At 35.2% G+C, this 16,254-nt stretch overlaps 2 protein-coding genes across 2 annotated transcripts in view; one reads left to right on the forward strand and one right to left on the reverse strand.

The window, feature by feature from the left end:
- Positions 1-2,649, reverse strand: part of LOC145694730 (RING-type E3 ubiquitin-protein ligase PPIL2) — a 70,589-nt gene extending 67,940 nt beyond the window's left edge. The window contains exon 1 of the mRNA XM_081771299.1: positions 2,514-2,649. The gene's annotated coding sequence lies outside the window, so the exon portion shown is untranslated. The remainder of the gene's footprint in view (positions 1-2,513) is intronic.
- Positions 2,650-2,872: 223 nt separating this feature from the next.
- LOC145694731 (alpha-ketoglutarate-dependent dioxygenase alkB homolog 4) lies at positions 2,873-13,397 on the forward strand. Its single transcript, XM_081771300.1, has 4 exons — positions 2,873-3,121; positions 6,061-6,186; positions 8,426-8,518; positions 10,969-13,397. The coding sequence occupies exons 1-4, from the start codon at positions 3,020-3,022 to the stop codon at positions 11,662-11,664; spliced, it is 1,017 nt and encodes a 338-aa protein (XP_081627426.1). The 5' UTR covers positions 2,873-3,019; the 3' UTR covers positions 11,665-13,397.
- Positions 13,398-16,254: the final 2,857 nt, after the last annotated feature.

The raw sequence follows: 16,254 nt of genomic DNA on the forward strand, positions 1-16,254 counted from the left end.
TGGGGTGGAAGTTCTTTTTGACGAAGAACAAATGACAGATTTAAATTTATATCGCTTATCAACATTAGATAGTATGTGACAAGTGAGGTTAATAGTTATATGTTCTGGTTTAGAGTCGAATTATTACAGCTTAATAGAAATTGCAATGTATGTGAGAAAAGGTGTAAGCTATGAAAAGTACGAGTTGATCGGCTGAAGGTGAACTATGTATGTTATTATCGCATTTGTTATGGTTGTAGCGTTGGGGGAAAATATGTTTTATTCATGAAGCATGCTGTAGAACTATATTCACCAATTTAAAATCTCAGGTACTTATTTCTATTTTTTTTCTTTAATTGTAAGATATTTTGTAGTTTGGGTCGGGGACTTCCTTTTTCCTTTCAAATATATACTTTTGTGCAGTTTGCAGACATTAGTTTAGAATTTTTTATGTTGTAATAGGGTGTTATGGAGCCTGCCGTCCTCATGCATATAATTTGTTTGGTTCTCTTTGAAGCAGTCTGAAAATATAGTTGGTCTTGCTGTAGTTTCTTCTGTTACTATTTTATACATTGCATATTTCAAGTTTTGATAAATTTAGAAATATGCTACGATGAGAAGTTAGTATGTTTCTAAATCTGTCAGCATTTGAATCCTTCAATGTTCAAAATAATTGTAGGAACATAACAGTTTGAATTACCATGATTTCTAGCCGATTCGATTCGTCACCAACTGGTTCCTGGTGATATTGAACGAAATTTTCCGAGGAACCAGTGGTATTACTCAAGCAGACGTTTCTGTCAAATTTTGACATATTTCTTACAATTTCAGGTTAGTTTACAGCTTTGTATTTCTTTTAGCAGAGCATGCACTAAATGAGGAGATTCATTATTACTTCCTGATTGACTTCAGGAGGACTCAGTATAAAGACAGTGTGGACGTTATGCCATTGAAAACTACAGCAGATAAAACACGAATCAATTTGTGAAAAGTGGCCACTACAACCACGAATGCTACCTAACCGAGTCAAGACAGGAGCACAGCAGGGGGGAGCAGTAGTGAGCGGGTGTATCCACAGGGAGCAGGCGCGTCAGCGAGGGCGATATACCCATAAACGAGGCTAGTGGAAGACAACACTTTACATATAAAACTTTCACTATCACTCCAAATTTATTTCAATGTGCTGTGCATTAACAGTAAGGCATATATTCCGAAGTTGGGCGTCCGCTTTCGTCAAGTTTTTTCACTGTTATCTCCTTTCCACACTTTCTGCAATTTGTTATTAGGTTCATTAATCCGTGCTCTTCACAAACTTTTAAAAGATTTTGCTCGTTATCAATGTATTCCTTCACAAATGTTAAAACCGCTAATTCATTGCCCTTGTAATTCGCCATGTTGGTAACATAAATGCTCGTTTCTTTCCCACAATGCAACTGTTCGGTTACCTTGCGCCAAGTAGTTCCCTCCGCTCGCCATATAGTCCCATGTTTATAACCGCTTATATATAACAAATAAACAGATATTTCGAGACTCTTATATATTATCAAGCACACAAACGATCAAATTATCCATATATTTCCTGTAAATTTTAAAAATTTCGCTGGAAACGGACGCCCAACTTTGGAATTTAACCCACAGTAATTATTTAGGTAATTGCTTAGTAATGGGGGTCAACACTAACGAAGACAGAAAACGTGCCCTGCGGGGCTCTAACCCGCCTTCACTCGTTAACGCTCGCTCGGCAATATTGTCTGAATTAATTGTTAACTTAACCTAACCAAATGTGAATAGAATATCGCAAAAAAGTCGGTTAAAAACCTGGTTCCCCAAAGCTACACAATAGCCATTACTTACATTCACACTCTCATTACGTCACAAAAAATGTTTCACATCGTATTTTACCTATAAATTTTCTATTTGGTAGAACCGTCTGATCGAGTGAACCCGAACCAGTCCCTATGAATCGATTCATTGAATGAAATGACTAAAGTAAAAACTTGTCTTGTCTGTCGCAGTTAAAATGGGACATACGGTAACCCAACTTGGTGTTTGGTTTTTAACAAGAAATAGCACACATACAGGTACTACGTGCACCATAAACTAAATCCATACAGCAGTAGCATAAAAGCTATTTGCTGGTATACAAATCAATGTCATACATCTATATTTCATTTCAATGAACACTGAAATATATTATAAATTTGAAATGATAGTTCATCAATCTGCACCAAAAACTGTTCAGGTAAAAACGTCTTTCTGATTAAAAGTATTATAATTTTAGTGTAAACCTCAATTTTGTCGTTTAGATATTCTGTATTTGCACTATGTAATAGTGGAATAAATGAGAACGACTAATAAAGTTACTCAAAATCTAAACAAATACAGTAACAATTAGTAGGCCTATATGCTTCTGCCTTACCTTTGTGAAATCCAGACATGTCACCTGAAATTGTACTACTACGAATTTGTATAAAACCTTTTTACATGACATATTTTTACATTTCACATATTACATTTAAATAACAAAAGCCTACCTTCGTAAAATTAACTTCTGATTTCACCTATTTACTCCTCCTCCATTTTTGTTTTCTTACGACTTTAGTCTGTCAATTGTTTTGTTCGCATTTCTCATTCCTCAACTCATCAATCCTCTCAATGATATAAATGTTTTTATTAATTTATATTATAAATTTTACAACAATAAAAAACTCCTTTTTTCTAATGTTAATTAACTATAATAAAGGTATAGAAAGAAATATGTATACATACATAAAGATATTTCATTTCTTTGTTATGCCTAAAGCAACTACAGTAATATCTCGAAGAATCCGAATAATTTAATTTTTACTTTATGGTATCACTGTTCTATATTTTAACGTTCTGAAAACATGATAATCGCCTATCGCTTTCCGTAGTCCGGTCTAGGTGTTCACTGGTAGCAGTTAAATATGAAGTGGTTGGCATCGTTTTATAGATTAATATTTTTATTTGTTTTAGGGAAACAAAGACTGGAATATTCTGTAAATATTATCAAACAAGTATGGAAAAGCCTAGACCTTGTGGCTGTAAAGGTATACGGACTTGTCTTATTTGTGAAACGGATTTTGGAATTACCAGGAAAGATTTTGTCACTGAAAGATCGGTAAGTATAGGACCTAATTCAAATATTTTAATGAGTTATGTTGGGTAAAATAAGCTTTATATGCTGTAATATAAGCTTTAAACGAACAACATTGATTCTTACTGTATGTGCATATAGTTTAAATGTGTTTTTAATTTAATATAGTTTAAATGTGCTAGTAGATATTCATGTTCTCTGGTTCACTTTTCCTGGTAATAATTATGTAACCAATTGTCCTTCTATTGAATTGTATCGTGATACGCCTTAATGAAGTTACACAATAAGCTAGCTTGCAGCTCACGAGAATTCTTATGCTTTTTATCAGTTTTTCTTTCGTCGCTTGATTACCATAAGGATTATGGAAACGGTACTGCTTGAGAATAGTCCATCATATGAATGTTAATTTTACAGTTAAAATGAGTGAATAAATATGAAAGAAAATGGTGTAGATTATTAAATTCTACAAACTATTCTTAATCAATAATCATGAAATACATAGCAGAAGTTGGTTTGTATTCCTTGAAAAGTTGTTCGTATGGCATACGCTCGAAAGCGTATTTATACCCGTAAAGGAAGTTCTCACACTGTAAATCTAAACTCATGCATGTAACTCCTATTCTAAGAAACAACTATTAATACACTGCGTATGAATTTCATTATGAAATAATTGTATGTAATAGATAGGTCATTTCCAGGTGAAGTAAATAACACTTCAGCCCTCCTCGCTCGTTCCGCTATGTTTTGTTGTGAAGTAAATAACGGTGGTGATCTTATATTTGAAACATTGGTGGAGAAACTAAAAGATATCTAAAATCGTTTGCTCCGCTCAAAGTGCACTCTTACCCAGTGTACATCAGTTTTCACACACATTATCAACCAGGACATAATTATTTGGTACGGTAAGAATAGTCCAGAACGTCTTAGAGGATCGTTTAAAAGAAAATGACTGAAAATCTTTTTTTAAATTTGATTGGTTATTCATATTCTGCACTTTAAATTTACAATTAATCTTCAGACAGTATGGTAAATCAAGTTAGGATAAAGTTTACTATACAGGCTCCAGTTGAGCATGGTTAAGACCGATTTAAAAGGGAATATAAACAAATCATGTTCAGCGGTGTTCGGCGTGAAGTCAGTCTTTACCCAAACATCAACGGAATGTTCATGGAACTGTGTGTGTTAGTGTAGACTATAGGAGTCCAATGAAATAAGTCAGCGCGAGCCCAATTGAGGGAACAGAGCCCAAACGGGAGTGAGCGCGAACCCAGTTAAGAATAATAATGAGCGCGATCCCAGTTGAGAGAAGTGAGCGCAAGCCTAGTGCAAAATGGTCATCTATGGTGGCACACTTTCTACTCTGCCTTCACATAGCAGTTCACTTCATCACGTCTTTCTTACGGAGTACTACGTGGCAAAGAGCACACTGTCCATTTCGTATTTTTACCGTATTACGCACGCAGGAGATAATATCCCGATATATTTTGATTACGATACTTGTACAAGTCTATCATGAAGTCAAGTAACATTTTTTTCTGTAGATATTACAAATTTGTGTCTCTTAAAATAGGATAGCGCCCAAAATTTTCCCCTTTTCACTACATTAGGTTCAGATGCAACTCTCCTCTTATTAGTTTTCGCTCCGCTTTTCTGTATTTCCCCTCCATTATAGCAGCATACATGTGCTAGGTTAGCTAATAAACAATAAGTTTGAAACTGCATTTTACGCTCTATTGACTACCCAATATCGCATCACCAAAAGTTAACTTCGTTTTCCCGCCTAGATAATCGCCTTACGCAGATGACCTTGATTGCTCTTTTTTGTATGTTTTTTACTTTCATGCTGACATTTCATCTGATTCTGTTCATTTTTCCGTAAATTTTGTATTTCTGGCCGCCGTCTGCGGTAGGTAACCCGGAAAGTTTAGACCTATTCTTTTAAAATTAATCGAGTGTAATTTTTTTGTGTATGCATAAGGATACCAGCTGGAGCGGGCATTGTCAGGTTCATTAAATAATTGTTTGAATTAACATTCTTTCACTGATTATTTCTTAATTCCTTTGCACCGTTGATTTTCCTAAATAATAGCTAACATACTAATAATCAGTGTTGTTTGCTGCTTGTAACGTTGCGCAAGTAACCACTTGGAAATTTGGTTAGAGCTTCATATTTTGTACATTGAGTTGCAGCCATCCAAGTTATTTACATTCCCTGTGGAGCAGCTCATCTCTGGTACTAGGGGTGAACAACATCGTGTCCATAGGATTTCTCAGTGTTTTCTCCTTTCCTTCCACATTTTCTTTCCACTAATTATTTCGTAATCGTCCCCTTCAATTACTTGTTGGTCTCCTTTACCCTAAAGGACATAAACGTGCAACGTTACATTAAAAAAAAAAAAAAAAAAAAAAAAAAAAGATTCAAGCTCCCCTGTGGCTGTATGATTGGCGTACGCGTTTTCGGCGGTGCATACCTGGATTCGATTCCCGGTGGGTCTCATATGTTGCTCAAACCCCATGTGTATGTCGAAAGAGCCTCGCCGCTGGAAAGAATGCTAAAGCCCAATTCAATAATAAAAAGCGTTCATTCCTTGTGCTTCAGTATTAACCGAAACGCTCTAACCTTATGACAAGCGAGCAGTTGTGCATAGAAGCGGAAGAAATAACTAAAGAAATATGTTAAATCACAAAACTTAATAGCTATAAAATAATATTTTCGTTATCAGCATTCTTAAATATGACCGTTTGTATTCATTTTTGCATATGGCCAAATGCTGTGATCTATCGAACTCCCTTGAATGAGACATAATGTGATCCTGGTAGGAAAAGCTTTGTTTTGTGCGAGACATTTTGTATCCAGATGTAGTTGAAAGCCTTCTGAACAGTAATTTTGGTGTAATAAATTCATGAAGTAATCAGTTGTAGCTTAAATATAAAAATTTTCTGCTTTGGATTTTTTTTTCAAGGTACGGAATACGTATGTCTACTGTCCTTGGTGCAATAAAGCTTGGCCAGGCTGGGACGTTAACGACTACAAGCAGCACCCAGATCATACAGGAAGCCCAATAGCCTATCCAGGAATTTTTATTATGGTATGTTTTATCCTGTATAGTCGTGTCCCGAAATTTTAGGATTTAAAAATCTTGAAGCATTTACTAATTATTTAAAGTCAATTTAGAGAGACTGTAGGCCTATCATTAAATAATAAACAATCGCTGTGCAAAGCCAACTAGTTTTATTATAAAACTAATGGCAGTTTCACCACCTAAACACTTCTTCATCAGACTCTATGGCTATCTGTTAATTCTCATGTATGTCACAGTATGTGATGAAGCCAAATGTTTAGTTGGGAAAACTGTCATTAGTTTTAGAATAAAATTAGTTGGCTTTACTCAGCGATTAGTGTATTATCTAATTATGTACAGGGTGTTTCAAAACAACACCGCCAATGTTTGGGAGGTGATTCCTTACACCAAGATAAGACAAAAAGTGTAGACCAACCTGGGTGCACAAATGCTTCCTTTCGGAGTTATAGGCTGTCGAAAACATGAAAAAAATGAACTTTAAAGGTCCGTAGCTCCAAAACCGTGGGACCTATCGTAGTCGGGTCAGGACTTCACTTAGGAACTAATACGTACGCTATCCAAAAATCCGTGTTTCAGAATCCTGCAGTACTCACACAACAATTTTTGTAGAGGGAGTTCGGCTGGGAGCATATAATTTGAAGTACTCGTCAACTACCTCTATAAAAATCGTTGCCGAAGTACCGCAGGATTCTGAAATTGGATATTTGGATAGCGCACATATTAGTTCCGAAATGAAGTCTTGACCAGATCTCATAGTATTGGAGCTAGGAACCTTTAAAGCTAATTTTTCATGTTTTCGGTAGCTTGTAAGTCCGAAATGATGGATTCTGTACCCGGTTGATCTATACTTTTTGTCTTATCTTGGTGTGAGGGATCACCTCCCAAACATTGTTGGTGTTGTTTTCAAACACCCTGTATAATAGGTAAAGCTGGTATAATAAAGAATATTACAGACTGTATCAGTCAATGCCTCCAGCGACAGCATCAATACTCAGTTCAGAAACACATGGTCATTATTTTATAGAAAGATATAACCCTATATTATTATAAATAAAAACTCAAACAAGTGTGTCGCGATGTCGTGGATGTTCAGTGAAGTGAGTCGTGAGTCATAGAAAGGGTTGGGAACCACCGCTCCATATTATACGTAGATATTAATTACTTCTATTATACTTGTTTTTCCTAACTTAAATCGTAATTCGTAATTTGACTTCAGCAGACTTTACTCTAATATAATTCATTATTGACCTTGATTCGATGAGTGACTCGAAGTGAGTCTCATACGTCTCAAAGAAAATGTTTTCAAATACAATTAGCATTCATAACACTACTTTGTGTTTTTGTAATTGTATTAGGAATCCATAGCATTTACTTGCGTGATGAAAAATGTTTTCTTTTTATTTACTTTTTGAACATTGTATTGTATTAGTGAATCTGTAATATTTTTATGCATTTCAAGAACTTAGTATCTTTGATGAAATCATAATATTTAATCTACTTAGGAGTTTCTCAAGCTATAATCTAGAAATCATTGTGGTTTGCCTAATTTACAATGAAAAATTCCGGTTTAATTAAATACTAATGGTAGGTATAATAACCAGCCAATAATCTTGACTAAATGTTTTAGTTTAACGTCCCATTGCTGTACCCTTTAGGCTAAAGGAGACGAATGATTAATGAAGTGAATGATTGTGAAATTACGTACTTTATGCTCTTGTCACCAGGGTATGAACCCAGGGCCACGTACACCAAAGGCATCCGCGTTAGCCGCTAGACCAATGGGGAAGGGCTTGATTATTTATCAGGAAGACGTTAACCGAGTTTCGAAATTACATAAAAATCAACTTCGAAACTCACACTTACATGGTTAACATTAAAGTGAATTTAGAAATGTGTTCCTTGCGTTCTCATTCTAATCAACTTCCGATCTTTCTTCTTAATAATAATATTTAACAATAGTATTAAATAAATAATAATGTATACTTAATAATAATAGTATTTACAGAAATGCATATATAATAATTCCATTTACAGATAAAAGCCCTGGTATTAATATTTAAAAACATTCCTTTCAAGTTAAGGGAGTTCCATTATAGTACGAGATCCCGTGTACATCTTACAAGGGTGAAGATTTGTTATTTAACTGATTTATCGTCGTTTTACTTTGAGATTTTGTATGTTTCTTTTAATCTGCACTTCTTCGCCTCAATTTTGTGTACAACTTACTAAACACTTATTTTTACAGCTGGATTTCATTTCGCCAGAAGAACTGGAGGAACTAATGAGAGGAATCGATGAAATGCCATGGGACTTGTCACAGAGTGGAAGGAGAAAACAGGTATTGAAAGAACCATAGGTATTAAATTTAATCGATGACCACAGAAAATGTAAAAGGCCCGTTTATTAACGTTTTATGTATACACACTGTATTTGCTGTTTTTGGTACAACTGGCTCAGTACTGGCCGTATCGTTGTGGGCTTTGTGATGGACAAACACCATATGTATGGGTTTTTTCAGGGGTTTCAACCAGTAGAAAGTAAATATCAGTATTCTACAATGAACACTGTAACTACCAGTAGAAGTACAGTTTATTGTAACTGATGAGATTCCAATTTCTGACAAGAAGTAAGACTTACATTAATAATGACTGCGCATTAAAACAAGTTACAAATCATACAAAAATAAGTTTAAAAAAAAAAAAAAAACTTGATAATTACTGGAAGGTTCCAAAGAAGTAAAGGTCTTAATTCTTCACTGTGTAAAATTATAATTTTTGCTGCTTTGGAACATTTCATGAAGTATCAAGACAATTTTTACCAGTTAGTTCCGTGCACTCGATTTCAGTTTAACGTAATGATGTTCAAGGGCGCCCATCAGGGGGGCAAGGTGGGGCGCTCGTCCCACCTAAGAGGAAATCGTACTTGGGAATATCGAAAGCCCAATAGAATTTTTACATTAGTTATAGCAAAATTTGAAACTATATTTGATACCTCGCCTATATCCCCTCCCCCCTTTTGGAAACCACAACATGGGCGCCCTTGATGATGTTTAGTGAACAGTAAAATAATCCTAAAATTAGTAGTAATTTCGTAAGCTTTGGTTTCAGGCTAACCGCTAACACACACACTTTTAAGTAGACACTGAAAAACACCCTTAGAATCTTACTAACGGCACTGAAATTGGTAATGTAATTAATACGAATAATTGTACGGTCAATATGCGTTAGGTTATATCTCATGTTCTAACAAATATCTTGATGTCCACTTGTGTTTTATTCTATATACTAAAATCCATCACTAACGTATTATATGGTATTCATTGTATTTTCGTTCAATGCACATAGAGCTATATTATTTAAAACTGGGCAACAGACGCGACACGAATAGTTTGATTTATCAGATTTGCAAACTATGATGTGCGTAAGTATGGAAACTTCTGTCTTCAGCGGGTATCAAAGCAAAAACTATTTAATGTTCCAAGAAAAGATTACGTCTCGTTTTTCTTTTATTCAAACAAGAAGTGGTAGAAATAAATCATTGAACGGTTTCAATGTTGATCTATATAGAGTAAAACTGTAAGAGGTAGCGAGAAAGGATTTTTGATACGAATTCAGCATCCCAAAACTAAAATTTCCTTTCCATCCCTCTCGGTGTAGACAAACCGGAAGTTGTAGAAATTTACTATTTTCGATTTAAGCCTAATCGTCGTAGAGAGAAAACTGTAATACGAGGGTAAGTCAAAAATTATCCGCAATGTAGCTGTAACTTTTCTTACATTGTTCATATTGACCTCTGTCCTCGTTTATTTTATTGTTTGCTGTTGTGATCAGGCTATGAAAGTTCGATCCTAATTCCTCTATTTGTCTTTTTTTGTTGCAGATAATTTTTTTGTCTTTTTTTGTCTTTTTTTGGCTGCTCTATTAGAAGTTTGCACCAAAGAGAAACAACGAACAGTTATCCTGTTTTTGTGGTTGGAAGATGTATCAGGAGCTAAAATCCATCAAAATCTGCGAATAGATCGAAAAATTCAAAAATGGTCCGGCTCCTTCCTCGTGCGGAATACTTGTGTTACCATTTTTTAATTTTTCAGTCCATTCGTTGACACTCCGTTGTGGCAAGACACTGTTCCCGTATTTTACCGAAAATCTTTGATGGATTGTGGCCCCTGATACGAGTACACCTTCCGACCACAAAAACCGGATCACTGCTCGTTGTTCCTCTTTGGTGCAAACTTCTAATGGAGCGACCATGATTTATCTGCAACTAAAAGAAGAAAATGGAGGAATTAGAGTCAAACTTGCATAGCATAACAATACAATAAACGAGGACAGAAGTCAGTATGAACAATGTAAGAAAAGTTACAGTTACATTGCGGATAATTTTTGACTTGCCCTCGTAGATATCGAGGAAGTATTCTTAACGCCTAGTGCCTCCAAAATAGGTTCTATTTCCACCCTTAGTTTTTAGAAAAGTCGGAAGGTGTAGAAGTTTGCCACAACATCTAATTCGGATCCCTGTAGAGTCAGAACGAAAATGGTAGCGAGAGATCGTATATTCGTGTGAATTCAGCGTCTTAGAAACAGTTTCCATCCTCCGATCTTATTCTTGTAAATCACAGTTGGTAGATTGCTATTTATGGCTTCAATATTGATTTTCCATAGTTTAGAAGTATACAGTAAATTCACAGCGGAAATGAACTCATTTATTTTAGAACTGAATATATGTTTCAAAATGCATGACATAACATTCAGAGTTATACATACACAATTTCTTTTTAATTTCTTTTAGAACTTCGGACCGAAGTGCAACTTCAAAAAGAGAAAGGTGAGACCAGGAGAATTTAATGGATTTCCTGCTTTCTCCAAGTTCGTCCAGGACAAATTTTCATCCATTCCTATTCTGGAAGGTTACAAAACTGTAGAACAGTGCACTTTAGAATATACTCCAGAGAGGGGAGCATCCATTGATCCCCATATAGATGATTGTTGGATCTGGGGAGAAAGAATTGTTACAGTAAATCTAATAGCAGATTGTGTTTTGACTATGACTAAATATTCTGGGGACAAAAGTCGGTACAATTTAGCTGATGTTAGCACATATAAACCTGTACTTGATGCGCAAGGCTGTGTTATTAAGAGAGCACCAGACTGTGTAGACAGTAATTGTCATGTAGTGTGTGAAAATAAAGATGAAACTGTTAATAATATTAGTAATGAGTGCAGGCAAAACGAATCAAATGATTGGCCCATCGTAAGAATACCAATGCCGAGTAGATCTCTGTTAGTTTTGTATGGACCAGCTCGCTACGATTGGGAGCATTGTGTATTACGTGAAGATGTGACTGAACGGCGAGTATGTTTAGCATATCGAGAACTAACGCCGCCATATTTGGAAGGCGGTAAACAGTGGGATGTTGGGAAAGTAGTTTTAGAAAAATCTGCAAATTTTTGGGATCATAAAAGTTCAACCGTTGCAGTAAAATAATCTCTTCATATATACACATACAAAAAAGTAAATAATATCTTACTATAATACTGTTATGCTTGTGCGTAAATGTTTTATCCTGTTATTTTTGAAACTGTATTTTATGTGAATAATAATGTGAAAACTGAGCCAAACGTTGAACTTATATTGCGATGCGGAATGTACAAAAATATCTTGAATTCATGATACTCTTAGAAATTTTACTTAGTATTAATTCTAATTTTTGTAGAGACCATAAAAAACAGGGCTTTTAATCTAATTTGAATTAAAGTAAAGGCTCATATATTCTCCATGAACCATTGTTCACATTAATAACACAAAAAAAAAAAAAAAAAAAAGCATTTAAGGAAGGAAAAATGAACAAATCATAGAGGAGAAGCCTTTTGCAGTTGACTGTCTTGGAAACTAGTTTACAGATGTCTGTATAGTAATGGGACAACTCACTAGAATTCAAAATGGCCAGATTGAGAGAACAAGTAGAAGTTGTCACCTCTTAGTTATTTTTGATAAGTCTGGAGTCTGTGTGTTCATCACTGAAGCTTGGACCACAGTATGACAGTAGTGCGTCTCTACGATTAGTTTGTTCGTTTTTACCACATTAATGCTTGTTTATCTAACCATGAATCAGAGACGGTTCATGAGGCACATTGGTAAAAATTAGTTTCATCACTTTAAACTAAAGTTAGAAAGTTATCTAAGGTACTGTTTGTTTTATACAAGTTGTATAAAATAATTAGTACATTAGGAAGCAAGGAACTTTAATTTTTATAGGTGGGACTTCCCCTCACGAGCCGCCTCTGCGAGAGTCGGCTTTCAGGTTTCATGAGAGAGTCGATAACCGTGTACTCAGGCTTGTACTGGAATTAGAACCAATTGTAAGGAAATTGTAGAGGAATTCAATGTACAGGCAAAAGAGATACACATTTCTATTTATTCAAGGAAGGAAAAGGAAGTAACATTAATAAAACTTGTAAATAATACAGGATAGTGAAAAGATGGGTGTTCCCTTGTCCCTGTTTGTGAGACTGTGTTCTGTTTTTAATTTTTTAAATTTATCTGAAGCGCTTACAGTATTCGTCTACCCCAATGATCGCTTGTCTGTAAATGGCATGTACTTGTATAAAATTTACATCTTAAAGAAATAAGTCTCGTCTTTTTAAAAGATCTAAGCAGTCATTCCTCGCTGTAGTGTTATGTTCGTTCTGATTATCAATTAAACAATGTCGGAATAAATGAACTGTATGTATTAATTCTAAGCAAATATAATAATTTTAAACTATTCTACAGCACTTATTTTTCATAACTGTGATCTACTTTACGTCTTACATGTTGTATCTGAGAAATAATGTTAATTGTAAGCATATATTGGATTTTAATGCCCGACCACAATTCTGTGATAAATTACATATTGTTCTTTGGTTCCTTTAAAATGAAAATCATAGATCTTTATTAAATACACGTTACTTCCTTATCGATGTGATTGTGAAAGTACTTTAATATCAAATATTTATTATGATTAAAAAAAATAGATTTTTGAAAGTCTGTTACATATTATCTCCTTACATTGTACTTCCAAATATCTCTCCGTTTTACATCTATTTTCTTATCATACAGGCTCACTGCATGTTGATAAGTGAAATCTTTTACATTTTTGTATTTAGTATTCTTTTAAGATATGAAATTTTGATGTAACTGACCTCAAGAAAATAAAAGCACAAGATAATCACTTGGTACTTCCAGTTCTTTTCATTGACCTTGCAGTTTGATGGGTATTGAAAATAAATGAAAGGTATTCATAGAATATCGATGTGTAATTTTAATGAGATAGATTTAATTAACTAAAACTGTTGTGTGTTTAATTATATTCTGCAAGAAACAAATTTCAATCGATTGAAGTTTACGTGTTCAAACCACAGATGGAGTGTCTCATGAAGTCCTCCGTCTAATCTTCATTTTGCTGTGATGAGGGTGATAGACCTGGAGTGTTAAGAGGTTGAGTATGGCGTGAGTTTTATAGGTTTATAAATGTTTGTAATGACTCGAACCCTTTGTGTAGAGATTACGTGTCTATGTAGTTAGCATATGCGCGGAGTCCTGCCTTCATGTGCCTGCCAGTTCAGATCACATGCTAAACTGTTTGTTGACTTGATTGATTTTGAGTTTAACGTCCCTTTCAGCAGCGAGGCTGTATGAGACGGGATATACTGATTAACGTGGAGTCCGAATCACATGAACCCCCGCCGGGGATCGAACCCGGGTCTCCCACGCAAAAGGCGCGTACGCTAACCGCTTAGCCACAGAAGAGCTCGCTGCATTGTTTGTTCACGTTTTGTATAGCCTTGGTGCTGAAAATCAACCAACAGAACACTTTGTGAAATAATTATATTTTTAAGGCTATAGGTGTTCGGTAAATTGATCAGGCGGATATTCACCGAGAATTTACTTCTTGATCAGGCCTGACTTGGCTTCACCTACTGTACCAACCTGGAATTCCATGCTCCATGCAAGATTTCATCGTTAAAAAAAAAATCACAATTTATTGGACTAATCGAATCACTTTAAATCTAATTTAATTCGTTAAGTCAGCTTCATAAAACATTTGACCAAAGATGTACATTGTCAGACAAATATTTGTAGAATTATATATTCACTTCATCATTGTGTAAATTAGCCAATAAACGAAAGACTAGTATACCTTTTCCATCACACCACATTCCTTAAGATTGCATTAGCGTTCTAGTTGAATGATCTCTCCTAACGTCAATGTCCTTTCTTAACAAAACTATTAGAGATACTTCTCCAGAGAGGAAAAACGGTGATGGATAGCGAGAAGCAGTTTTTAATTTGGATTCACTACCGCAAGAATATGTTCCTTCTGTGATGTCTATCCGGAAGTGGTAGAAATATAGTATCACTTCCGGTTTGAATATGGATTCCCATAGACCGAAAACGGTAATAGGACGTGACTAACGGTTTTTGGCATGGATTCAGGAATCCAAAAACGAACTTCATCTCAATCAATTCTTAAGTCTTTTATTGCAAGCGGAAGTATTAAAAAACATACAACTTCCGGTTTCAGTGTTAGTTTCTGGTAATAATTATGAGACATAGCAAGAAACGGGCCTTGAAATAGATTCAACGTCCGAAGAAAAGGTACGATATCTGACTTAACTCCTAAGGTAACCGAAATTTGTAGATCTACTACTCCATGTTTAAGTATTAAATTTAGATAGTTTGAAGTATAGGTAGATTCGCAATGTGTGAAACAAAACACTAACTCTATGGCCTATGGAATCCGGTGGCTCAATGCTTAATTCACAATAGCTCTCCATTGACTTTCCTTAGCCAACAGCCAACTAGATCCAGTTTCTACTTTATATTCTTATTTCTGCAAGATTCATCTTAATATAAGTCCTCAAACCTGTGCCTAGATCTTCCTAATGGTCTTTTTTTTTTAGTCGAGTTGCCGGTTATTTTTGAAAGCGTTCTCACTATCTACCATTTATTTGTTAAATGTTTTAATACCATGTTTATATACCGATCAATCTTCTGGATAAATATAGCCTATACAAATGTTGATTCTTGAACGAGTCACACCAGCAAAAATTTAAATTTTATTGCTTCAAGCTAAGAAAAGGAAGTTTATCTAATGTATTAGTTCTTGTAGACATCTTTCTAAAGCTGTATGAAGCTTATTTTCTTTACTGACCTGGGGGGGGCGGTGGCTCAGTGGTAGAGCGTTCATCTCCGGTGCTTGGGGTCCCTGGTTCGATCCCAGCTCGCGCTGTGTGGACTTTGTGGTGGACAAACACCGTGCTCGTGGGTTTTCTCGGGGTTCTCCCGTTTCCTCCCACTTTCTTCATTCCACCATTTCACTCATCTCTCATCACCGTCTCCTTTAGCCTAACCGGCATAACCGTGGGACGTAAAACTTAAAGATTTCATTTTTCTTTACTGACCTGCCCTTTGTCCAACGATGGCACGTTAAGATCTCATACTTGTTTGAGTTGCATAATTAGGGATTATAGTGTTTCGACATTAGATTTTAGGAGATTGCAACACCCTTCGAACATTACCCTTAGTACATTAACTCCAGTCTTCATTTTTCCTTCAAGAATTCATTCAGTTTTTAATATCCATTCTTTTCTGTTTGGATTATGTTGTTTTCTGTTGGAAAGTCAATTTCTATTAATATAAATCATAAAGATGTCATTGAAGAACTGTAAAACATGTAGTCTTAGATTTGCTTAGATATTACTTTGAATACTTTCGTAGTTTACAGATACATGCATCCATGTATGCATTTTCTTTAAATATGTGCAGAAACGCATTTATTATGTAAGACTTTATGTTCAGCATTGTCAATCAAAGGTTTCAGAGCTGTATACACCAGATTCTGAGTACATAACAGTTAGAAACTTACTCTTGACTCTTTAAAACTTTGTATCAACAGGGTCATCAAATGTTTCAGAGCTGTGTACACCTGATTCTGATTGCATAAGGTTAGAAACATAGATACTCTTCACTCTTTGTTGGTTGCTTATACTTTTAAAGGCCTAAAAGGTTTGGTGTTGGATTGATACAATATTC

This window comes from Thermobia domestica, chromosome 9 (assembly GCF_964235325.1).
Source record: "Thermobia domestica chromosome 9, izTheDome1.hap1.1, whole genome shotgun sequence".
Taxonomy (NCBI): Eukaryota; Metazoa; Arthropoda; class Insecta; order Zygentoma; family Lepismatidae; genus Thermobia; species Thermobia domestica.